The sequence below is a fragment of the Mya arenaria genome, chromosome 13 (assembly GCF_026914265.1).
Source record: "Mya arenaria isolate MELC-2E11 chromosome 13, ASM2691426v1".
Classification (NCBI taxonomy): domain Eukaryota; kingdom Metazoa; phylum Mollusca; class Bivalvia; order Myida; family Myidae; genus Mya; species Mya arenaria.
In genome coordinates, this window is record NC_069134.1 from 9071559 (window position 1) to 9099423 (window position 27865).

General features: G+C 37.1%; 2 protein-coding genes across 3 annotated transcripts; one reads left to right on the forward strand and one right to left on the reverse strand.

The window, feature by feature from the left end:
- Window positions 1–4158: 4158 nt before the first annotated feature.
- LOC128213861 (uncharacterized protein FLJ40521-like) lies at window positions 4159–14979 on the reverse strand. The gene is made up of 14 exons (XM_052919928.1): window positions 14934–14979; window positions 14485–14586; window positions 14138–14191; window positions 13257–13327; window positions 12830–12932; window positions 11955–12071; window positions 11623–11676; window positions 10697–10813; window positions 10365–10418; window positions 9439–9555; window positions 9058–9144; window positions 8194–8298; window positions 5021–5098; window positions 4159–4280 (listed from the first exon to the last, which is right to left on the reverse strand). The coding sequence occupies exons 1-14, from the start codon at window positions 14977–14979 to the stop codon at window positions 4159–4161; spliced, it is 1227 nt and encodes a 408-aa protein (XP_052775888.1).
- Window positions 14980–19928: 4949 nt separating this feature from the next.
- LOC128213414 (uncharacterized) lies at window positions 19929–27560 on the forward strand. 2 transcript variants are annotated; one of them, XM_052919078.1, is made up of 9 exons: window positions 19929–20435; window positions 20665–20796; window positions 21336–21622; window positions 23893–23986; window positions 24110–24277; window positions 24559–24681; window positions 24830–25213; window positions 25456–25713; window positions 25854–27560. In XM_052919078.1, exons 1-9 carry the CDS (start codon window positions 20339–20341, stop codon window positions 27125–27127), a joined length of 2817 nt encoding a protein of 938 aa, XP_052775038.1. In that variant the 5' UTR covers window positions 19929–20338; the 3' UTR covers window positions 27128–27560. The 2 variants fall into 2 exon arrangements, with proteins under 2 accessions (XP_052775038.1, XP_052775039.1); XM_052919079.1 differs by having other exon boundaries at window positions 25459–25713.
- The last annotated feature ends 305 nt before the right edge of the window (window positions 27561–27865 follow it).

Sequence of the window (27865 nt, forward strand, 5' to 3'; positions counted from 1 at the left end):
GAGACACACAACGAGAGAGACACACACCAAGAGACACATAACTAGAGATACACAACGAGAGACACACAACGAGTGGTACACAACGAGAGACACACACAACGAGAGACACACACCGAGACACACAAATAGAGATACACAACGCGAGAGACACACCAAGAGACACACAACGAGTGGTACACAACGAGAGACACACACAATGAAGGATACACAACGAGAGAGACACACACCTAGAGACACACAACGAGAGAGACGCAAACCAAAAGACACACAACGAGAGATACACAACGTGAGAGACACACATCGAGAGATTCACAACGAGAGATACTCAACGAGAGATACTCAACGAGAGAGACACACACCAAGAGACACACAACGAGATGTACACAACGAGTGACACACAACGAGAGATACACAACGAGAGAGACACACACCAAGAGACACACAACGAGAGAGACACACACCAAAGATACACAACGAGAGATACACAACGAGAGACACACAACGAGAGATACACAACGAGAGTGACACACACCAAGAGACACACAACGAGAGACACACAACGAGAGACACACAACGAGAGATACACAACGAGAGACACACAACGAGAGATACACAACGAGAGTGACACACACCAAGAGACACACAACGAGAGACAAACAACGAAACTCGCACAGCGAGGGACACACAGCCAGAGAGACACACAATGTGACACATACAATGAAAGACGCACAGCGAGACACATACACACAAGCACGCACGCACGCACGCACACACGCACACACACTCATACGTGTATTGCATGCGCTTTGAGGACCTTGACATATATCGACGCTCGGAGGACCCATTGTTTATATGGACGCTACATCGTCGTCTTTTTCAGTATATATTGTTCATGAACGGCAATTTCCAATGTTGAAAATTATATATTGTTTCTATTTTTGGTTTCTATGAAATTGCCATTTATTTATTTGTCAATGTTTTCGAAGGCAATGAGGACCCCCATAACCTATCGGCATTACGAGGACAGTGCTAAATATTACAATGCTTGCCAACTTTGAGAGGCCTTTAAACAAAACATTTAATATGCTTCAGTTGAATATCTGAGTTCTCAAACACTATAACAAAGAACATGTTTATGTGTGTGTTTTTAAAGAAAGAAACAGAGCCGAGACAGCGGCCGCCATACAATCTTCTTTGACAAATATCAAATATGCATACTACTCAGAAGTTCTAAACCGCCATGGGCCAGCAAACCTATTGTTTAATTCCAACCATATTTTCTTACCAATTTATTTTCATTGCATTTTTTAATCATATATCTTAAAGATATTTCAGTGGCTCTTCTTTTCTATATATGTATCTGTAAGGTAGCATTTTTTCTGTAAATGGCATGTTGTTTCTTTACATGGGATAGAAAATCAGAAAAGTTATATTTTGTCTTTTTATAACAGTGAAACTTAAGTTGAGTGAATCACTCATGGAGTCATTAAGTTACAAGCAGTTTCGCTTGGTATTCTTCGATTTTATTGATTTTAACATAAAACATACACATATCGTAGATATAGCGTATTTTAAGAGACTCAAATGTTTATGTCCTCCAACAAGGAAAGGTCATTGTCAACATTAGTAGAAATATTTGACCTTCGTTTTCAGGGACCATGGTAATTTTTTTCTATTTGTGGGGACTTTCTTATATGGGGAATTATCCTGATGACAGAAATTGCTTAATCATGATAACCTAGAAAATGTGTCCATATGACACAGATGCCCTAAACCTCTACTTCTGCTTTTTCACAATAATGCCATATTTTCACAAAATAGAGGTCCAAAACTCCGTGAATAATAATTTCGGACGGATGAAAATACCCAGGTGTACAAGTTCACACCTTGAATATTATATCCATACGGTTTCAAATCTGTAGAAAAAAACACGCTTTTTTTGAGTTACGCGAGACACAAACTGTTCGGGACGTACATACATTGTGCCACACACTGAACACACTGCAACAACAAACAATCAATCTGAGGACTTAACATTTTGAGGACTTGCACAAATATTGTCAACTATTTGCACAAGTTCATTTAATATCTGCAAATTATGTGATGCAGTCTGACAGCAGAACAAACAAGAAATTGTGAAACAGAAATGCCCCCACAGGTTATTGTCACAAAAACTAGAACATGTGTCCATAGGACACAGATGCCCCCACTAGCGCTTTGTCAAAAATGCAGATTTTTCACTAAATCAAGGCCCATAACTCCGTAAAAATAAAATTTAGCTGACTAAAAATACTCAGGTGCACAAATTCACACCCTGAATAATACATCCATGCAGTTTCAAGTCACTACTACAAACGCTTTAAGAGTTTTGGACGACACAAACTAAAAATGCCGTTTTTTCACTAAATCAAGGCCCATAACTCTGAAAATATAAATTTTGGAGGGATGAAAATACAGGTGCACAAGTTCATACCCTGAATAATACATCCATGAAGTTTCAAGTCTGTACTACAAATGCTTTTAGAGTTATGGATGACACAAACTTAAAATGCCGCTTTTTCACAAAATCAAGGCCCATAACTCCGTAAATATAAATTTTGGCCGGATGAAAATACCCAGGTGCGCTAGTTCACACCCCGAGTAATACATCCATGAAGTTTCAAGTCTGTACATCAAACGCTTTTAGAGTTATGGACGACACAAACTTTTCTGGACGGACAGACGGAATGACGGACGGACATACCAAAATTTGTGTGTTTATGGGCTTTTTGTTCTTTAAAAGATCAAAGGAAAAGCCCGTAATAAACAAAGATATTATGGGCTTACGGAATGAACCTATTGTATTCTTTTGTCTTAGGCTCCTCCCCTAAGCTCATAAACCCACATTTGTTGGCTCGGACGGACGGAATGACCGACGGACAGACGGACAAAGGCAAAAAAGAGGTGGGGGCATAAACAATGACCTTTGACTTTAATTTGACCTTTGACCTTGAATGGTGACCTTGACGTTGACATGCAACCACTCAAATGTTTGGTTTCAGACGACGTACATGCATGCCAAGTTTCAAGTATGCGTATATAATGGTTCAAAAGTTATGGACAATGGTAAAATTGGTAATCGGGGTTTGGCGAAAGACTATTGTAACTCCTTCACAATTGTGAAGGAGTAACAATATTCTTGCGCCAAACCCTCGAACTATATATTTGACCGCTGACTTTGAACGATGACCTTGTACGTGTAATATTTGCCCTCAAAATGTGTGGCTTTATGAAATACATATGCATGCCAAATGTGAAGTCTCTATCTGTATTATTTCAAAAGTTATGGCCAATATTAAAGTTGAACACACACAAACAAACAAACCAACAAACAGACAGGGCAAAAAAAATATGCCCCACATCTATAGATGCTGGGGGCATAGAAATATCCCAATTCAATTTAATTCCCTTGAATTCAAAAGGTAAACACTTACTAAATACAATCCCATAGCCCCCCCCCCCCCCCCCCTCCCCCTTCTCAATAACGGGTTTCTCAATGTGTATGGCACTCTTTTGCCAATATGCCTATATAGTGTTGGTTTAGTGATTGATTTATTGGCTTATTAACAGGTACTTAATGGTTTCTTGAAAACGTTAATTACCCCCACCCTCCCCACAAACACACATCTTTTTTAAAACCTTTTTATTGCTGATACTTGTACTTTTATAGTTGTAATGTCGGTGTAGATAAAGCATGTGTTGCTTTACCTTCTTTTGCATTGCATTCGGCCATTTAAGTGTTTTCTTTTGTTTGCTTCCCATTACACAGGTTGGCTTTTTGGATGTGGATATGGGGTGTATTTAACTTGGCTTGCGTTTTCTATTTTCTACTTTTGGTATTCTCAGGATGGTAAAGGAGAAATGATCCAAAATAGTTTTTTTTCTTTAACTGAAGTCATAGGTTAAGGTTAAGGTCACAGAGTAACACAAATAGGAAATGGCACACTTCCTACCCATGATGTATTGACACAACCAAGTAACCAGCTAACAGCAAAGCGGTTTAGATATTGTCTGGACAAAATATGTCAGGCCGACAGAAGCATGGAAAGGCGTAAGGACCGATGGACAGAGTGCAAATCTCTAGGCCCCACACCCCATCAGTGGGGCCTAATAACTCTACTAGTTCTTACCACTTTGATGTATGTCGGGGTGGGGTTGTAGAACTACCAACGACTGGTACCCTAGCTGACCATCATCACATTCATCACCACTGGACGACCTCACCATTTCATCATTTGGCCCTGTTTTATAAACATAATATAATGACATTAACAAGAAAGCTGTGTTTGTGAAACAGCAATGCCACCACAGTTTGTTGTCACAAAAGAAATGACCTTTAACCTTAAATGGTGACCTTGACCTATATATTCTGACTATATATGTCTGACTTTGAACAATGATCGTGACCTGTCTGCATTCAAAATGTGCGGCTTCATGAAATACATATGCATGCCAAATATGAAGTCTCTACCTGTATTTCAAAAGTTATGGCCAATGTTAAAGTTGGTCCCAAAGAAACCAACCAACCAACAAACAAATAGACAATATGTCTCTAGATCTAGGGGTATAAAAAACACACTTTGTAAGATCAGTACACAATCTGTATGAGAACCTAACATCCTGAGAACTTGCAAAAATTATAAAATATTATATTGTTACAGTTCATCTTTTATCTGAAGATTATGTGAAACAATTTGACAAAATAACATAAGTCATTCCAACTTCAATGGGGGCAGCACAATATGACATTTATAATACACACTGTAAGGTCACACAATCTGTGTGAGGACCTAACATTCAGAGGACTTAAACAAAATATTGTCAACTATTACATAACTAACCAGTTCCTTAAATATCTGCAAATTATGTGATAAAGTCTGAATTATGAACTAAGGCTTTCCGATTTCAACATAGTTGCTAGAGACTAATACTGTAAATAATTTTTTACTAACGAAGAGACATTATCTTAACTAGATCTTACAATTGAGCTGTGTGTTGATATGGTACCATTGCTGGCAATGTTTAATGGGCGACCTCAACTGCAGCTTATCATTCTGCCCTGTTTTAAAAACAAAACAACATAAGACCTTTAAAATTCACTCTCTGTAATATACACTCTTTGAGAGGACCTTAGTCCAGAGGACACACAAAATAGTGTCAGCTGTAGTATAGTGCACTATACGATGCAATACATTATACCATACAATCTCATTCGATGTTGGTGCCAAATTTAAAAGCAAGGTAAATAATAAGCTGCTGTAAAATTTGTTTTTAATACTATGGTTTGTTAAAACTCATTTGCAGGGTAACAATATACAATTATTGATTTTTAGTGAGGTCGATATGAGGATTTATCGACTTGGAAAAAGTGATATTGACCGAGGGCGCAGCCCGAGGTCGATATCACTTTTTTCAGGTTGATAAATCGTCATATCGACTGAATCTGAAAGGCAACAATTGTTTAATAATTAAATAAAGCCTACATGTACGCTTTCAATAACTTTGACTTAATGTTATCGTTTCGCACCAGAGCCTATATTCACAAAGCCTTTAAGTATTTCCCTAAGGAGTTTCACCTAAGTGAGATTTTCCCTTAAGTAGCGAAACTCCCTAAGGCGTATTCACAAAGCTCCTTAGGAATTCCTTAGAAAATTTGCTCCTACAGGAAATCGGACTTCTAAGTATGTCGGAAATAATACCAGACCTTGTGTGCAACATGGCTGCGCAGGACGTCGTGTGTGACGTTGCTGCGCAGGACATTGTACATGACGTCAGTAGGAAAGCGTTAAGCGTGAGTTAAATGGATGCGATTGTGTCAGAAACTTATGGAATTATTCGGATCCGGTCAGTTCATATTTAGGCCACGACTACGAGTCATATTTTTTTAGGCCACACCTATGAGTCAATATAGTAAAATTACTGAAACTCACGTGACCTCATTTAAACCAATCAAGATCTAGATGGGGGGGGGGGCATATTGTTTTTGCCCCGTCTGTTTGTGTTTGTTGGTTTGTGTGCAACTTTAAAATTGGCCATAACTTTTGAAATAATACAGGTAGAGACTTCATATTTGGTATGCATGTGTATTTCATGAAGCTGCACATTTAAAATGCAAACATGTCAAGGTCAAGGTCATTGTTCAAGGTCATACGCCAAATATATAGGTCAAATAACCAATTTTAACATTTTACATAGCTTTTTAACATACTAGATACTTGGCATGCATGTACGTATCCTGGAACCAAACATTTTGAGGGGTCTCATGTCAAGGTCAAGGTCACCATTCAAGATCACAGGTCAATTCAAGGTCAAATGTCAATTTTTGTGACAGTAACCTTTGGGGGCATTGCTGTTTCACAAACACAGCTTTCTTGTCAAAATTAAAGCAAGATCCAATTGAATGGTCAGAAAATGTTGACATGCTTATGTTCCTCCACGACAATCAAAAGACTGAATGACCCGATTCTCATATACTTAACATTTTGAATCTGGAGTAAACTAGGGTTCCAAAGGCAGATTTAGAGGGGTAGGAAGCAGCGTACGCCTACACTAAAATTTGCCAAGGTGCATTTTTTCAAAGAGGAAAATCGCCTAAAAAAGACCAAACTTTGATAAAATGAGATCGAAAAGAACCATATTGAGTGAAATAAGTCATGTTATTGTAGTACCGTATTTCTCCTAATAGTAGCGCCCGGGCGCCGTGCAAACCGATCAGGGGGCGCTCTTATTTCAGACCTTATTTTTCATTATCTAGAAATTTCACGGTCACTAAGTGCTATGAAACTCTATACACAAATACCGATCGGTAATTGCAGCTTCTCTGATAGTACGACGTTATCTTTCGATTATTTGAAATTGTAGACACCAAGTTTTATCTACAAGAGATCCAAAATGCCTGCCAAACGATTTTTTCCGCAAATTTTAACTTGTAATATCATCGGAGAGGAAAGCAGAAGTTGACAATATTGGAGTCAATGTCTAGCACTCGGGAGTGGATCGGATTTTCTCTGAGTACCCTAAGATCTACTTTAACCAAATATGAAATTCATTTTTTATAACAGAATGTTTGACGGATATATTTTAAACTGGGAATTTAATTAAAATAATCAGGTATTATCATTGTTTACGAATGGAAACAATCCAGCTGTATCCGGGGGAAAAGAGACCGGTCCCGAATGGTAGTGCAGTAATGTTTACGTTTTACGATGAAACGAAACACTTAAGAGTTTCTAATAGAATTTGTGTATGGAAACGGCGGAAAATCTCGTTTTTTACAAATGATGTATTCATGTTTAGTTTACTTTCAGCCTAATTAGCAATAGAAACCTTTTTTTTTCGATCGCAATACAAGATTCACCAGTGCATTGATATCTTTTAGTCAGTGGGTGGGGTTGACATTTGGATTCAAAACATGGGGGGGGGGCGCTACTATTAGGGAGGGTGCTTCTATTAGGGGAAATACGGTATTTATCTACTTTTCCTTTATCACAAACACTGTCGTTTATACCCATTGACAGACCCCTGCTTTGTAAAACCTGGTGTGCATTTTCACTAAACTCGTCACAGTTTACATGTATTTTTAGATGTTAAACACATTAATTTGTCTATTAAGACTTTAAGAGTCTAAGATACCCTTGGGGAAGACCCAAAGTTTCTTGCATATAATCATGGTCGCTTTATTGTTCATTTGTAGGGGGTTACATTGCCAAACAGTTGCCCCCCCCCCCAACCATCGGAAAACCCTGGATCCGCCCCTGGGTTCCCTTAAAGTATTTCCATAAAACAGAATTCCAATAGAAAACTAGAAAATGTGTCCATAGGACACAGATGTCCCCACTTCCACTTTGTCAGAACAAGTTATACATAATACATAAGTCCCTACCGGATGAGAAAAGCACAAATTCAAAAATTTGAAATACACACTTTGAAAGATCACAAAATCAGTTTGGGGACCTTACATTCAGAGGACTTGCACTTTGGAAGATGAACAATCAGTTTGAGGACCTTACGTTCAGACGACTTGCACAAACTAGCGTAAAAAGCACCCTTTAATTAAATATCTCTAGATTTAATTATACAAACTGAATGATAAACAACGGCATTCAAATATCAATTGAGTTGCTAAATATTAAGAAGTAACAAGCCACAACCTACTCAGCCTGAGCTGTCTGTCAGTATTGGATGTTACAGCATTTGGCGACTGGTACCCTTGCTGGGAATCATCACTTGGAGACCTCTCCTGCATCTCATCATTCTGACCTGTTCAAAAAACAGCATAAAATGACTTCTAACCTATTCCCTAATATGGGGTTTCTGCAGCAAAAAACATTTAGAAAGATGTGGATAAAAGATCAAACTGTTTACAGAAATGAAAATTTCATGTTAAGAAAGCATTAAAAAATTGTGGCAAAGTGAGAAATTGCTACTGCTACTCCCCCTTTGACAAAATATTTTCAACTGTTGTCTGCTGCAGGAGACCTAAAAACATGTTAGCAGGGCCTCTGTGGTAGCAAGGTTAGAGTCGCTGACTCATAATCTCTAGCCCCTCACTGCTGTGGGTGTGAATCCCAAAAGGAGTGAATATCCTTATGTGAGGAAGCCACCGGCTGGCTTGCGGTAGGTCAGTGGTTCTACCAAGTTGTCTGTCTGTGTAACTCAGGTGGGATTCTTGGATCTTCCTCCACTTGTTATAAGCCGGGCGTCGCAAAATGACAGAAATACTGTCGAAGTGATGTGAAAAACCCGGCAAAACAAGCAAAGACATGTTAGTATCTAGTATTGGAATACAATATACTCTTCGAAAAATATCACAATCTTTGTGAGGACCTTACATTCAGAGGACTTGCACAAAATATAGCCAATTATCGTTAAAAGGCAACAGTTCATTAAATATCTGCAGATAATGTGCTACAGTCTAAAAGATAAACAAAGACATTTAAATTTCAACTTAATACCTATTGATTAACAAGATAAACACTTCCTAAATAACAGGCCAATTTTATCTCCGCCAGTTCTTACTATTGAGCTGTGTGTCTGTATTGGATATAACAGCATTTGGCGACTGGTACCCTTGCTGACCATCATCACTGGGGGAGACCTCTCCTGCTGCTCATCATTCTGCCCTGTTGGTAAAAACAGCATAACAAGTCATTTGAAATACACACTTTGAAAGATCACACAATCAGTTTGAGGACCTTACATTCAGAGGACTTGCACTTTGGAAGATAAACAATCAGTTTGAGGACCTTGCGATCCTGAAGACGACTTGCACAAACTAGCGTAAAAAGCACCCTTTAATTAAATATCTCTAGATTAAATTATACAAACTGAATGATAAACAAAGGCATTCAAATATCAATTGAGTTGCTAAATATTAATAAGAAACAAGCCACAACTTACTCAGCCTGATCTTACCATTGAGCTGTCTGTCAGTATTGGATGTTACAGCATTTGGCGACTGGTACCCTTGCTGGGAATCATCACTTGGAGACCTCTCCTGCAGCTCATTATTCTGACCTGTTCAAAAAACAGCATAACATGATTTCTAACCCATTCCCTAATATGGGGTTTCTGCAGCAAACAACATTTAGAAAGATGTGGATAAAAGATCAAACTGTTTACAGAAATGAAAATTTCATGTTTAGAAAGCATTAAAAAATTGTGGCAAAGTGAGAAATTGCTACTGCTACTCCCCCTTTGACAAAATATTTTCAACTGTTGTCTGCTGCAGGAGACCTAAAAACATGTTAGCAGGGCCTCTGTGGTAGCAAGGTTAGAGTCGCTGACTCATAATCTCTAGCCCCTCACTGCTGTGGGTGTGAATCCCAAAAGGAGTGAATATCCTTATGTGAGGAAGCCACCGGCTGGCTTGCGGTAGGTCAGTGGTTCTACCAAGTTGTCTGTCTGCGTAACTCAGGTGGGTTTCTTGGATCTTCCTCCACTTGTTATAAGCCGGGCGTCGCAAAATGACAGAAATACTGTCGAAGTGATGTGAAAAACCCGACAAAACAAGCAAAGACATGTTAGTATCTAGTATTGGAATACAATATACTCTTCGAAAAATATCACAATCTTTGTGAGGACCTTACATTCAGAGCACTTGCACAAAATATAGCCAATTATCGTTAAAAGGCAACAGTTCATTAAATACCTGCAGATTATGTGCTACAGTCTAAAAGATAAACAAAGGCATTCCGATTTCAACTTAATACCTATTGATTAACAAGATAAACACTTCCTAAATAACAGGCCAATTTTATCTCCGCCAGTTCTTACTATTGAGCTGTGTGTCTGTATTGGATGTAATAGCATTTGGCGACTGGTACCCTTGCTGACCATCATCACTGGGGGAGACCTCTCCTGCTGCTCATCATTCTGCCCTGTTGGAAAAAAACAGCATAACAAGTCATTTGAAATACACACTTTGAAAGATCACACAATCAGTTTGAGGACCTTACATTCAGAGGACTTGCACTTTGGAAGATAAACAATCAGTTTGAGGACCTTGCGATCCTGAAGACGACTTGCACAAACTAGCGTAAAAAGCACCCTTTAATTAAATATCTCTAGATTAAATTATACAAACTGAATGATAAACAAAGGCATTCAAATATCAATTGAGTTGCTAAATATTAATAAGAAACAAGCCACAACTTACTCAGCCTGATCTTACCATTGAGCTGTCTGTCAGTATTGGATGTTACAGCATTTGGCGACTGGTACCCTTGCTGGGAATCATCACTTGGAGACCTCTCCTGCAGCTCATTATTCTGACCTGTTCAAAAAACAGCATAACATGATTTCTAACCCATTCCCTAATATGGGGTTTCTGCAGCAAAAAACATTTAGAAAGATGTGGATAAAAGATCAAACTGTTTACAGAAATGAAAATTTCATGTTTAGAAAGCATTAAAAAATTGTGGCAAAGTGAGAAATTGCTACTGCTACTCCCCCTTTGACAAAATATTTTCAACTGTTGTCTGCTGCAGGAGACCTAAAAACATGTTAGCAGGGCCTCTGTGGTAGCAAGGTTAGAGTCGCTGACTCATAATCTCTAGCCCCTCACTGCTGTGGGTGTGAATCCCAAAAGGAGTGAATATCCTTATGTGAGGAAGCCACCGGCTGGCTTGCGGTAGGTCAGTGGTTCTACCAAGTTGTCTGTCTGTGTAACTCAGGTGGGTTTCTTGGATCTTCCTCCACTTGTTATAAGCCGGGCGTCGCAAAATGACAGAAATACTGTCGAAGTGATGTGAAAAACCCGACAAAACAAGCAAAGACATGTTAGTATCTAGTATTGGAATACAATATACTCTTCGAAAAATATCACAATCTTTGTGAGGACCTTACATTCAGAGGACTTGCACAAAATATAGCCAATTATCGTTAAAAGGCAACAGTTCATTAAATACCTGCAGATTATGTGCTACAGTCTAAAAGATAAACAAAGGCATTCCGATTTCAACTTAATACCTATTGATTAACAAGATAAACACTTCCTAAATAACAGGCCAATTTTATCTCCGCCAGTTCTTACTATTGAGCTGTGTGTCTGTATTGGATGTAATAGCATTTGGCGACTGGTACCCTTGCTGACCATCATCACTGGGGGAGACCTCTCCTGCTGCTCATCATTCTGCCCTGTTGGAAAAAAACAGCATAACAAGTCATTTGAAATACACACTTTGAAAGATCACACAATCAGTTTGAGGACCTTACATTCAGAGGACTTGCACTTTGGAAGATAAACAATCAGTTTGAGGACCTTGCGATCCTGAAGACGACTTGCACAAACTAGCGTAAAAAGCACCCTTTAATTAAATATCTCTAGATTAAATTATACAAACTGAATGATAAACAAAGGCATTCAAATATCAATTGAGTTGCTAAATATTAATAAGAAACAAGCCACAACTTACTCAGCCTGATCTTACCATTGAGCTGTCTGTCAGTATTGGATGTTACAGCATTTGGCGACTGGTACCCTTGCTGGGAATCATCACTTGGAGACCTCTCCTGCAGCTCATTATTCTGACCTGTTCAAAAAACAGCATAACATGATTTCTAACCCATTCCCTAATATGGGGTTTCTGCAGCAAAAAACATTTAGAAAGATGTGGATAAAAGATCAAACTGTTTACAGAAATGAAAATTTCATGTTTAGAAAGCATTAAAAAATTGTGGCAAAGTGAGAAATTGCTACTGCTACTCCCCCTTTGACAAAATATTTTCAACTGTTGTCTGCTGCAGGAGACCTAAAACATGTTAGCAGGGCCTCTGTGGTAGCAAGGTTAGAGTCGCTGACTCATAATCTCTAGCCCCTCACTGCTGTGGGTGTGAATCCCAAAAGGAGTGAATATCCTTATGTGAGGAAGCCACCGGCTGGCTTGCGGTAGGTCAGTGGTTCTACCAAGTTGTCTGTCTGTGTAACTCAGGTGGGTTTCTTGGATCTTCCTCCACTTGTTATAAGCCGGGCGTCGCAAAATGACAGAAATACTGTCGAAGTGATGTGAAAAACCCGACAAAACAAGCAAAGACATGTTAGTATCTAGTATTGGAATACAATATACTCTTCGAAAAATATCACAATCTTTGTGAGGACCTTACATTCAGAGGACTTGCACAAAATATAGCCAATTATCGTTAAAAGGCAACAGTTCATTAAATACCTGCAGATTATGTGCTACAGTCTAAAAGATAAACAAAGGCATTCCGATTTCAACTTAATACCTATTGATTAACAAGATAAACACTTCCTAAATAACAGGCCAATTTTATCTCCGCCAGTTCTTACTATTGAGCTGTGTGTCTGTATTGGATGTAATAGCATTTGGCGACTGGTACCCTTGCTGACCATCATCACTGGGGAGACCTCTCCTGCTGCTCATCATTCTGCCCTGTTGGAAAAAAACAGCATAACAAGTCATTTGAAATACACACTTTGAAAGATCACACAATCAGTTTGAGGACCTTACATTCAGAGGACTTGCACTTTGGAAGATAAACAATCAGTTTGAGGACCTTGCGATCCTGAAGACGACTTGCACAAACTAGCGTAAAAAGCACCCTTTAATTAAATATCTCTAGATTAAATTATACAAACTGAATGATAAACAAAGGCATTCAAATATCAATTGAGTTGCTAAATATTAATAAGAAACAAGCCACAACTTACTCAGCCTGATCTTACCATTGAGCTGTCTGTCAGTATTGGATGTTACAGCATTTGGCGACTGGTACCCTTGCTGGGAATCATCACTTGGAGACCTCTCCTGCAGCTCATTATTCTGACCTGTTCAAAAAACAGCATAACATGATTTCTAACCCATTCCCTAATATGGGGTTTCTGCAGCAAACAACATTTAGAAAGATGTGGATAAAAGATCAAACTGTTTACAGAAATGAAATATTTCATGTTTAGAAAGCATTAAAAAATTGTGGCAAAGTGAGAAATTGCTACTGCTACTCCCCCTTTGACAAAATATTTTCAACTGTTGTCTGCTGCAGGAGACCTAAAAACATGTTAGCAGGGCCTCTGTGGTAGCAAGGTTAGAGTCGCTGACTCATAATCTCTAGCCCCTCACTGCTGTGGGTGTGAATCCCAAAAGGAGTGAATATCCTTATGTGAGGAAGCCACCGGCTGGCTTGCGGTAGGTCAGTGGTTCTACCAAGTTGTCTGTCTGTGTAACTCAGGTGGGTTTCTTGGATCTTCCTCCACTTGTTATAAGCCGGGCGTCGCAAAATGACAGAAATACTGTCGAAGTGATGTGAAAAACCCGACAAAACAAGCAAAGACATGTTAGTATCTAGTATTGGAATACAATATACTCTTCGAAAAATATCACAATCTTTGTGAGGACCTTACATTCAGAGGACTTGCACAAAATATAGCCAATTATCGTTAAAAGGCAACAGTTCATTAAATACCTGCAGATTATGTGCTACAGTCTAAAAGATAAACAAAGGCATTCCGATTTCAACTTAATACCTATTGATTAACAAGATAAACACTTCCTAAATAACAGGCCAATTTTATCTCCGCCAGTTCTTACTATTGAGCTGTGTGTCAGTATTGGATGTAATAGCATTTGGCGACTGGTACCCTTGCTGACCATCATCACTGGGGGAGACCTCTCCTGCTGCTCATCATTCTGCCCTGTTGGAAAAAAACAGCATAACAAGTCATTTGAAATACACACTTTGAAAGATCACACAATCAGTTTGAGGACCTTACATTCAGAGGACTTGCACTTTGGAAGATAAACAATCAGTTTGAGGACCTTGCGATCCTGAAGACGACTTGCACAAACTAGCGTAAAAAGCACCCTTTAATTAAATATCTCTAGATTAAATTATACAAACTGAACGATAAACAAAGGCATTCAAATATCAATTGAGTTGCTAAATATTAATAAGTAACAAGCCACAACTTACTCAACCTAATCTTACCATTGAGCTGTCTGTCAGTATTGGATGTTACAGCATTTGGGAACTGGTACCCTTGCTGGGAATCATCACTTGGAGACCTCTCCTGCAGCTCATTATTCTGACCTGTTCAAAAAACAGCATAACATGACTTCTAACCCATTCCCTAATATGGGGTTTCTGCAGCAAACAACATTTAGAAAGATGTGGATAAAAGATCAAACTGTTTATCGAAATGAAAATTCCATGTTTAGAAAGCATTGAAAAATTGTGGCAAAGTGAGAAATTGTTACTGCTACTCCCCCTTTGACAAAATATTTTCAACTGTTTTCTGCTGCAGGAGACCTAAAAATATGTTAGCAGGGCCTCTGTGGTAGCAAGGTTAGAGTCGCTGACTCATAATCTCTAGCCCCTCACTGCTGTGGGTTTGAATCCCAAAAGGATTTGTGAATATCTTTATGTGAGGAAGCCACCGGCTGGCTTGCGGTAGGTCAGTGGCATTCTGGCAAACTTTCGCATTCTGTTTCCGTTTTGCGTAGTTGCATGGAGGAGTAACAATATTGCTATTGTTATTTCAACAGCGACATCTTAAGAGTAAATGCCTTGCTTCTCGATAAAGTCAAGTGACGGGAAATGGCGACGATTATCGGATCAAACTGACCACCCTAATATAATATGGAAACTGGTCTTCCGGTGCCAAAGGTAAGCTCCGCCCTCGTCAATAACTTCCCTTGAATTTCGATACACACCCACGTAGACAAAACACACATTGGGAAGCCGGCAATATAAAATTAATTGTTTATATCATAACAACTTATTTAATTTTTCGCCTGCCTGTCTTCAATTTTCATCGATTGCACCGGGATTATCTTCCATAATCGCCCCAAAATACTAGTCAATAAAATATCCGGAAAAGCGATTTTTAAATCTGTCATTAAACATTAACAAACACGATTTATATGAGATTAAATTGGCTTTAAACACAGAAAAAGAACATAATTCGGCGTTGCAGAAACATTTTTTTATATTAAATAGTCATTTTTTCAAAAATTGTGTGAAACTTTTTATGTGGGTACGTTTTGACCAGAAAAGCGCTTATGTTTTGACCTGGTTTGGGTACGTTTTGACCAGGATGTGGGTACGTTTTGACTTGGGTACGTTTTTACTTGGGTACGTTTTGACTGGTTACCATCGCCCTAGCCGAACCATCAAACATGTAAACGGGATATATAAAAAATCCGTTCATCTAAACTTATTTACTCAAATTATCTGTATCATGTCGTCTTTAATTGACAAAGCAATGCGCTGAAGCAATTAGCGGAGCCCGAAAGCGAAGTAATTAGAGGTCTGGCTCCTAGTCCTAGAGTCGTCTCGTCGTAGAGGTTTGAACCCGGGTTCCGTCACATAGTTTGTGACTGTCTAAATATATCACAAAATCCTTTTTACGGCCATTTGCCTTTTTTCTGATTCATTGTATGTCAGTCTTAAGTGAACGACAAGATTAAACAAACTCTGTTCGGGTAAGTTTAGACCATGAAAAGTATATGCAGGTAAAGTGATCGCATTGATCGTGATACGACCTAAATGGTGATAAAAACTGCGTACGTTAAACAACAACAACAACAACAACAACAACATCAACAACAACATCAACAACAAAAACAACTCAGCCCTCTCATCAACCCAATTCACACAAGGGAATTCATGGAAATGTATTGGTAGGCTAAATATTCACTCATTTCTAAATTTCGTTTTGTTTTGTTTTGTGTTGGGTTTTACGTAACTTCGACAGTATTGCAGTCATTGCGCGAAGTCCGGCTAACCTCAAGTGGAGGAAGACCCCAGAAACCCATCTGAGTTGCACAGACGGACAACTGGGTAGAACCACTGACCTACCGCAAGCCAGCCGGTCTTAATTTCGTAAAAAATCATCAACTAAATTCAGATAAAACATATGTACGCTTTTTTTCTATTTTTGAATTACACTAAGTGGACATTTTCGCCATACAGGTCTACATTATTCCCAGCCAGCAAGCATATATATGGGCGATATCAGTAATCTGATATAGGTATTCGGATATTGCATAGATAAAGCATTGATGTATGATTTAGGATATAGTTTTTATGATATCGAGTCAATATCGGCGTGATGTTTGAACTCGATGGCATATCACGGGGATTATCAGTACTCCGATATTGGTATTCGGATATTACATAGATATAGCATTGATGTATGATTTAGGATATAGTTTTTATGATATCGAGTCAATATCGGCGTGATGTTTGAACTCGATGGCATATCACGGGGATTATCAGTAATCTGATATAGGTATTCGGATATTGCATAGATAAAGCATTGATGTATGATTTAGGATATAGTTTTTAAGATATCGAGTCAATATCGGCGTGATGTTTGAACTCGATGTCATATCACGGGGATTATCAGTAATCTGATATAGGTATTCGGATATTACATAGATATAGCATTGATGTATGATTTAGGATATAGATTTTATGATATCGAGTCAATATCGGCGTGATGTTTGAACTCGATGTCATATCACAGGGATTATCAGTAATCTGATATAGGTATTCGGATATTTCACAGATATAGCATTGATATATGAATTAGAATATAGTTTAATGATATTGAGGCAATATTAGTATGATGTTTTGAACTCGATGTCAAATTGATACCACTACACACAGAAAATCGGATATTTTACAGATATAGCATTGATTTATGAATTAGAATATAGTTTTAATGATATTGAGGCATGTTCAGTGTGCCCAATGTCGGTATGATATAGGACTGTAGATAACATTGAGATTGAAAATATATTTGTCCAATATTGGCCCTATATTGTCTTATTACCTCCCTTTTTATTCATTTAAAACCAAAACAATTTGAATAAAAATGAGTTGACCATTTCAATTGTATATTTTATCCTGCATATAATTTTAAATAAGACTTTATTTCTGTTTGCTGTTACATTTCAGGATAAATACACCATTTCTTTAAAAAATAAATATCTTTAAATTAAGAGTAGAGAGAATTAGGAGAATTAATATTTGTATATTACAATTGTCATCAAACTAAAGCTCAAATAGCTATAGTAATATTTGAAAAGATGGATATTGGCATCTCTATTTAAGCAGCTGCCCTTTTACAGCGAAAGTTGTAAATGGGAAGCTAATCTAAATATATAGATATAATAAATATGCAAAACTGGTAAAGTGATTATAGTTTAATATTGAAATTCAAAGGACATCAGCTTCCGTATATAGATCCTATATCAGAAAATCGACATCCAGGGGATATGGAACTATATTGAGGCTATATACCGTCTATAACAATACGGATATCCAGGGGATTTAGCATAGGATGTGCAAGATTTCGATCGCCCCGATATCCGGTACCGATATCCAGCCGACGTCCATGCCGATATATTTGCTATATAGACCCAATATACGTCTGCTGACTGGGTTAGTGTTTCAACTAACATTCGGAAAAATAAAAACCCATTTGTGCCCAAGGTCCCATCAATTTGAGCTCTCCAAACACTGTAGACCCAGACGAGAGAGCTCCTGGAAGGACCCTTCTGGCCTGGGTCTGAAGTGTTTGGATTCATAATTTGTCATTATTTAAATACATGTACACATTACCGTCAAAACCAAAATGAACTGGTCCAATTATTGAAAGACGACTGGCTTATTTAAAGATTTGGGCATACATGGTTAAATATATACAAAGTCGGTCTTGATTTCTATTAACACTCTTTCAATGTTTATGTCCATATACCCCCGCTTTGAAAATCAAACACGGGTACCAGACATGTTTCACTCGAACTCTAGCTGATAAAAAGGATACAATTCAAGCTATAAAGCATATTGTAAATTCGTGATCTTGGACTTTTCACGTCCAAATAAAGTACGCGTCAAACTGAATGCGAGTGCTTTGTTAGACCAGATAAAAATCACAGGGAAGTATGATGGCATTTCGTTTTCTTCATTGAAATGATAAACAATTGCAAATCTTAAAATGGCTAAATTTGAGATTTTTTTTATAACTTCCTTATAACTTTTATAACAGAGACAGTAGACGTTAGTAACGCAACGTAACAAACGGCATTAGATACATAACTTGCTAAATAATTAACACTCTTATTTATCAGTCACAATAGGTAAATAAAAAAGAAACAACAAATTAACGAACATACAAACTCAAGTTCGGATGCACAATGTTTAGCTGTGCCGATATTTTGAGGACATGGATACACTTTATACACCATATCGCTTAAATGAGGACTTACATTTGATTGGACAGATACTACCACTCAGGCGCAATTTGATTGGTTCGCCTATGCACACTTTTAAGAGACCGGGGAAAAATGTGCATGGTGGCATACACGAATTCAAGACAACGCTATTTTCTGAGGACTTCGTAGATTTTGGAAAATTTAAACATAGTCCTCACGAAGATGCCAAATAATGAAAAATCTTTATGAGGACTCGTGTGCAAGTCCTCATACTACGAACAGTCCTCAGACCGTTGGTGTGCGTAACACTATACGTCCTCAAAACGGTGGTAATACAAGCCCACACACACACACACACACACACAAGATAACAAGATATACACAACGAAAGACACACATCGAGATACACACAACGATTGACACGCAATCCGATAGACGCACAGCGAGATACACACCACGATAGACACACAACGTGACACACACAATAAAGGCTCACAGCGAGATACTCACCACGATAGACACACACCATGACACATACAATAAAGGCACACAGCAAGACACTCACCACGATAGATACACAACGTGACACATACAATAAAGGCTCACAGCAAGATACTCACCACGATAGACACACAACGTGACACAAACAATAAAGGCGCACAGCGAGATACTCACCACGATAGACACACAACGTGACACATACAATAAAGGCTCACAGCAAGATACTCACCACGATAGACACACAACGTGACACAAACAATAAAGGCTCACAGCAAGATACTCACCAAGATAGACACACAACGTGACACATACAATAAAGGCGCACAGCGGGATACACACCACGATAGATACACAACGTGACACATACAATAAAGGCGCACAGCGAGATACACACACGATAGACACACACCGTGATGATACAGAACAAGAGACACACAACGAGAGACATATTACTAGACACAGTCACTCAGCGAGGGACACACAAGCTCACAAGAATCTGAGTACGAAATACATAGTTATATATTGGTACATTAAAAGATCGCTATCAATAAGTTTAGTAGGTTACGTCTACATAGCATGATTTCATAAAATCTAATAATACATGTATATATCATTTGTCCAGAGTGGATGGTACACTTGAATCTATTTCCGCAAAGTAAAGTATGCACTGTTTATTTAACTTACATCATCCCGTTTGCACTACTTTAAAGTACACAATATTGTGAACTATTTGCATTAGAAAGCAATTAAATATACTCCTGATCGTTTTAGATTAAAAAAGCTTTGGCATTTTCTGGAGTTTTGCCAAATTTAAAATATATTTAAATATTTTAAACGTATATATTAAAATGCAACGTAATATTAGTTTGTTAACACCAAAGACAAAGACTAACGCAGTGGGTATTTCCCACTCTATTCCCAGTATGATATGAAAGTGACGATACAAGAACTAGGTCATTTTGAATTGATTTTTATGGTTTAAACGGATGTTTAAGTATACCACAAGGAATACCATATTGATATCTCATCATTCTATTTCGTTTTGTCATCAGATTGAGCCAAAATAAAGTATAATTTCAAAACCTTCCTGAGGCTGTTGGAGCCAGTATGCTTGGAAGATGGAAAGAAGGATATGTGAATTCCGACCAGAAATTGTGCAGTGTATCAAAACAGAGCGTGTACTGCAGCACCTTGTTCCTTCATTTATAACCCAAGGTAATGTAAAACAATACATATTTCATGTATGTATATATTTCATAACGTATACAGAAATCATAAAAAAATGATCATATTTTTCGCGTTATGCTGGATTTTATGACAAGTACTGATTGTAATATTATTTGTTTTGTTGTGAATAACCCAAATCAAAGTAGGTTATCGGCTGTGGGATTCTAATGCAACGTAATCATGTTGCTATTGTTAGATTGGCATGTATTAATTTCAGGCGAGAGTAGAGTCATTAAACGGCTATACAAGATATCCACAGAAAGGGCAAACAACAAACTTCTTGATAACTTATTGCTGTCTACGTCGCAAGGAAAATGGGTGGCGTTTATCGACGCCCTGAGAAGAGAAGGTTTCTGATTTGTTTATTTTAATCTTGTGAAAAGCGTTAGCATACAACTTAAAGTTACTCGTTCATGGTGTAAAAACTGCACTCTTGTTATTACGAAATAAAGTGTGGCAAATCATCAGGAGTATAAAACTTAGACACAGACGGCTTGAACCCTTCAACAAATGTTGATAAATGCTCAAATGTTGTCATTGAAGTCCACAATTTTGAAATGCGTCACTAACGCGATTCAACAAAAGGCTTTTACTTGATTTGATGATTGACATGTTTCCGACAAAAACATCAGAATTGTATAAGTCCTTGTGGGCAAGTTGATAAGCTATCGGGTTTCTATTTTTTCTTGATTGTACCGGTTCGCTCGCCACTATAACAAGGTTGTTGTTTATATACTTCCATTGCATTTTTTCTGCAATTTCCGTATCAAATAGTAAAATAATGATAATATACATGTTTTCAGATGCATTATCGGGAATATTATTGTTGGTGCGAGTCCCTGTAAAAAAAAATTGAAGAATACTTCAAGAAGTTATTGTCTGTTTCAGAGTACATTTTTCTTGAGAAGCTTTTAAATTGCGAGGATACGTTGAACAAAACCAATTACAGAAACTACAGAAGAATAATTGAATTGTTTGCACCGACATTAAAACAGCAAATAGAACCATCAGAACTGACAACATTTCTTGTGGCCGACAGAGTCATTTCTGACGTAGACCAAGAGGAGATTATAGCCGAACAGCAGAACCACGGTTGTATAGCAGCCACGGTTGTTCTCCTTGATCGTATCAAAACCCATCTCAACCCTGATGAGTGGTATCAACGTTTCTTGCTGGTAAATGTTGTTTGTTTAGTATTAAGTACTTTTCCTGAGTGAAATATCCTGTTTCCTTCATTTTGTCCCATATGACCAATGCTCTTCAAGTAATAAAAACTATCGCGAAATCAATAACACGTGATAAAATGTAGGTTTTATGAAAATCTCAGTCATCATAAATTGTCGTGAAATAGGTATATATATATTAGAATTTGAATCTGATAGAGAAAGTTTACAAGGGACTAATACGTTCATTCCCCATGGATTTTTTTCTAAAACACTAACATATTTACTTGGTTGTAGAGTTTATCTAGTTATATTGCACAAATTAATATTCCTTAAAGGAGCATGCCCATATGGTTTAATGGTCATATATTGTCAGTCAGCTTGGATCACTTTTTTACTTTATGTTCTGCATTTTACTAAAATTTATAGATTGACAAATACCACAGAATGAAAGAATGAAAGAATGTGTAAATCATGTAAGATGAATTTAACCGCCTACACAATTAAAGAATGCCAACGATTAAATAAATAGGTATCTTCCAATCCACATACATTTTGGAAAATAATAAAGAAACGCTATGATAAAAAGAAGATAAATTAATTTCATAAAACGCTGCCGATTTATTCAACCATTTTAGAGACATGTTCAACCAATATGAAAATCATGACAAAGAACACTTCGAGTCTAACAACCACAAAGGATAATCAAAATCTTAGATATACCCGAAAACGAAATCATAAAAGCTGTTTTATCTTAAACTAATAATAAAAGCTCTGACAGATATCAGTTGCCTACCCAATTATTCATATGTTTAATGCTAATACTTCCTCTTTACAATCGTATATTTCTAACACAAGTACACCCCGAGTCATTGGGTAAAGATATTGTTACCCAAGTGTTCAAAAAGGGGATGTTTACGATGGTATAAACTATAAAGGGACCACTTTAACTAATATAAATTTCACAAATATACACTCAAATCTTGTTAAATATGCTGACTTAATTGTCACAAGAGAATGCAAAGTTAACAGAAAACCAGTTTGGATTCCAAATAGCTGACTGTATATTTATTCCACAATCTATTATATCGAAAACGTTGAGTGAAAAGCAAGGACTCTGTATAACTCTGTCAAGCTGTGTGTTAAATTCAACACGGTGTTCTCTCCCTTAATCGAATATTCTTCTGGAGCGCTGTTCTTGATAAACGATATTATTAAAAATATAAATTCTGACTTGCTTGGAATATATTAAATATTCTCATTATTATTATATGCAGACGACATGGTATAATTTGCAGTCACAAGACAGTTTAAAAGCGATTTTGAAAAAAATGTTGAAAATTACTGGCGATTAAGAATCAATGTTGGCAAAAGTAAAGCATGATAATTTGAAATGGAAGATCCACACATATTGATATATCACTCTATCAATTTATAGCACTCCATCGAAGTATTTCCATCATTCAAGTATCTTGGCATCCGTTTATTAAAAAACCCCGGAAACTTTCTGAGTTAAAAAAAATGTTGGACAACACTTTGGAATGTATGGTTAAAAAAGAAATAGGCAGTTTTTGTCTCGAGCTTAAACGAAATAGGAGTTTTGATAAATATTTCCAAAAATGGTACTCGGAAATGAAAAATCCTCTAAATTAAAAAGTTATGCTATATACAAACACGCCTTTGAAAGAGAAAAGTTCACATATTTTTTTATTATCAGCAAGAAACACTGGAATCATGCAAGATTTCGAACATCATCGGATCAACTGGCTGAATTTAATTGAAACAGAAGGTCATTTTCTTTAAGTATTTCCAAAATACAGAGAAATAATTTCAAACCATATTTTTGCCATTGGCTATCAATTAACAAATTTGCCAATTTCATGAGTTCAACTTCAAACTTTATAATATTACAAATTTGATTTATTCAGATTCAAATCTCATGAATGTTATGTCTTAGAACAAGCCTGTTAAAAGCAATATATTCGCTGTATCCTCTTGTTTATTCAATATCTTATTATATTGTATGTATTGTTTTTTTTTGCTATTTACATTGTATTGTTTTATGCAGTACATGTATTATACATAGATTATAGTTTTTGATTTACAGATTTGTACAAGCCGGTATCATGAATGCATTCACTTAGTATTTTCAGATATCTTAGTAAACACTGTAATCTAGAGATCCAGTAACTATAATTATTCTTATTTTCACACATCTCACTTACAAGGGCACGACAACATAAACTATCATAAATTTTACCATATGTTTTCCATGTCTATAGGCATTGTACAAAAACGGACAAAGCTCTCTCGTTAAGGATGTCGACCCAGACTTTTACTGGAAACATCAAACGGAAGAAACTATAGAACGGACTGGTATGCTACATAACTTAAATTCTTTCCAATTTCAGTAAGATAGGAATTCAATGGTTATTAAGAAAATCTATTAGCTTAAACTTCTTTGGACACACAATAAATTTTATCCATTGTTTGTTTCAGTACCTTGCGACAAAGGCTCCGTTAATACAGAAAGGGCGGCTGGTGAAATGCCAGAAGATGCAGAATCAAACATTGCAAAGAGAATCATTGATTACTGGTCGGAAATTGTGGAAATTGTGGATATAGATGATTTGAACCAGTATTTAAACCCTGATCTTCTTGATGAAGGTACTGCATTAGGGAAATGTTGCTGTAATACAGTATGCCTTTAAATCAAATTTATTGATGTTTAGCAGACGCTAAAGTTTATTTCAATATTTATATACAAAACAACAGAAACAAGCACAGTTGTCGAAGGTTGAAAGTTTAAACATAAACCCCGTTTAATGGCACATGGTTAACATCAAAGACATAAAACACAGAAACAAATAATTAACACTAATCAAATTTCTTTTAAAATCCGGCTTATTTGAAATCTTTTTAATCGGCACACATTTTGCATTTATTAGTAGATGGAACAAGAATAAGGGGAATAGAGCCAGAACATACAGGAGAAGCATTGAGTAAGCTGTTACACAAGGTTATAGGAGGAAAAGTTTGTCGAACGTTTCTGTGTGTCCTAGTAAACGCAGGTACCTTATCTTATTTGATTTTTAAAATGCATAATTGCACCCGGAGCATAAACGTTTTACAATGCAATGTGTATTTTCCATAAATAAGTTTGTTTGTGCCGGCTGTTATATTCCTATGTATAACAAATTGCCGTTTCAATTTTCACAGGTTATCCGTTTCTTGCCTCATTTCTGAAAAGTGATTCGGACAATTCTTTAAAAACATCAACTTATTTGAGGAATCTTATTCAGATATTCTCTTCCCGTGTTCAAAACCAGTTGGATGTAAACCATGTTCTAAGCGATTTGGTTGCGGAAAGTGTAATAAGCCAAACAGACAATGAGAAAATTAAGTCTGTGCTTGATTTAAGAGGAAACACAGCCGCTGCCATGGAGCTCTTAGATCGTATTCACAAGCGCCTTGAGCCTTGCAGTTGGTATAGCACGTTTCTTCAGATATTAGTGAGGAGAGGACATGCACACATTGTTAAAATAATCGAACCTGATTATTTGGAAAACCAAACAAACTTCAGAGAAGAATTACGTAAAATAGGTGTGCTACCTTTTAAACATATTTTGGTTAAACGTATTTAAAATATAAAAGGTTGTTTGTGGTTGTAGAAATAAAGAATTATGCCGATAATCGATTGATTACTCTAATTTGCACAAGTAATTTTCATGCATGTATCGTGTGATGTATACATGGGCTGGTGGCCTTCTAGCAAGTAAATTGTTTGTTATTGTTTGTCTTGACTCATGGAAACATGCGATATTTATTTAAATTTTTCTTTTTAGCAGAAAGCAACCTTCAGGAAGATTTGGCATTTTCTTTTGATAGTCCAAGCGATAAGACGTCTCTAGTTAAGGCCATTAAAAAGCGTATACACAATTTGGAATTGTCGAAAGAGGAAGCTTTGATCTCGATAGACAAATGGTTTTTGAAATTACAGGCATCATGTGAAGAAACAAAACGCGAAGTTTCAAGTTTAGCTAGCAGTGAACATGAGAGTCTTCAAAGGGTGTTGATAGACGTACAAGGTGTACCAAGTCAGGGTATTTACTTACCTGTTTTTTTTTAAATTTTCGCAATTTGTAAGAGATTCGTTTTCGATTTTGTTCATGATAATTGGAAATTATTTTAAATATAAAAAGAGATACTCCTTTATACCTAATCTAAATGTTGTTGTTTTCAGATGACCAGTTTGGCACTTTTAGAGACAGATGTTATGAACAAATTGGAACTTTGCCGAAAGCGATTTTATTTGAAAACAGCTCAGACTTAATTCTTTTCGGAGGATTTGGAACCGTATCGCTAGTTGAAAATCGAATGCGTGAAAACGAACGTTTGCCAATCATTGACAACAGAATAAGCAGAGAAAAGAAACTGTCGAATGAAATTTCTAGGCTTAAACTCAGTTATTCTCCTTCCTCATCTTCGTCCTTTTTGAAAGTCAAAGGCAATCAGGTGCGAAAAACAGGAATGGCATTTCATGAGGCCTCATCATCCAAATCAAATTCGAGCCAAGGCGTCTTCGGAAGGTTCCAGCTACTGAAAAGCATAGAGTCAAACACGCTCTTAAGTTTGTCTTTTACGGACGCCGTGATCGATGCAAACGGCCATATAGTAGCGTTTTGTACTACATTGTCTTCATTCTTCAGAATCGGCTTTGTTCAAAATCAGTTGGTGTTCCGTGATGTTATACAGTATGAGCATAACTGTGAGCAGCTTTGCCTTCTTGACAAAAATGTCATTGGTGCAATGACTTCGAAAAATAAACCTTTGGTGACGATAGGAGGTAGTTGCGTTGAATTAGTTTTGAAATGGGAATGTGTTAGCCCAAAACAGACTATAGCAGCTGCAAAGGACAAAATGCTAGTTCTTTGCTCTGGTAAGCACATTCACGTATACAAACTATCGGAATTTAAGCAAGATGAGGTGAATCTTGGTGGTATTCCTATTTCCAAGGATTGGAATCCATCTAGTGCAGTCCTGAATACAGAAGAGTCGCAGATAATTGTCGCTGAGAATGGTATTTTCTGCTTTGACCTGTTAAATGGGGTCATGTTGTGGCAGTGGTCGGAAAAACGTCAACCCTTGATGAACCACCGAATCTTTAGAAAAATCAGCTTTTTTGATAAATTCGTGGTTATCGCTCATTCATCTACTAAGGGCATTGGATTTAGCCGGCTCGACATTGATGAAAAACACGTTGAATTATTGGCAGAAAACGTGTGCAACTTCAGAGCAAATGTTTTCTTTGAAAATTGCAAGAACGGCAAATTAAAAGCGTACCTCATTACCAAAGGTGAAATCAAGATAATGTACCTAAATCGCTCACAGACTGATTTAGCAGACAAATATAAGTCGATGCACACTGCAAATGAAAATACACATTCGGACGACGGATACGTACTAATGCCTGTTTGCCTTGATGGGTCGGAATCATCAGCATATATATTTCCTTAGTTTGAACTATTATTTTATTTTACAACGATAGTGGAGAAATGATTTAGTATGGCCCGATTGTACGTGAGGATGCGATCATTTTGTCTGGTGGGGAAAACCGGTGTGCCCGGAGAAAACCTATTTTCCAAGCTGGGTGCATCTTACGAAATTCACATATGCAAGTTCTTAATTGGTTCCCAAGATAAAAACCCTCGATGTGCCTATTATGCGTGAGACTACTTAAGAGGCACATAAAACACAATGACGCATTTAAAAAAATGTAAATTGAATATGAAATGATCAATAAACTTATTTAAAAAAAAAATCTATTCTAACAGACGGTTTTGTCGTAATGATAACACAAATATATTGAAAATGTAACAATAACATTCTTTTAATTCAATCATGGAAATCCATGAGTATTCACAAAATTGCTTGCAAGACGATTACGATTTTATAGCGCATACTACTAAGGGGAAGTAATAAAGTTATATCTTTTATTAGATCAAGATAATTGCTTTCCATGAATTAATGGCTGAAAGGAATGCTGATATTGGGTTATTGATATCTCCATACTCTGACCTTTCCACACATCCCACTATGGCGACCATAAAGTTTCCTTATTAGGTGTACCATCTGCGCATGGTGAGTAATGGAATGCCACCGATGATAGAGGAACTCTGGAAGACATGTCTCGAATTGGGCAGGTGCATAGCATGTCGGTTTCTGCAATTATTTTCCGGTAAAAATAGAAATGGC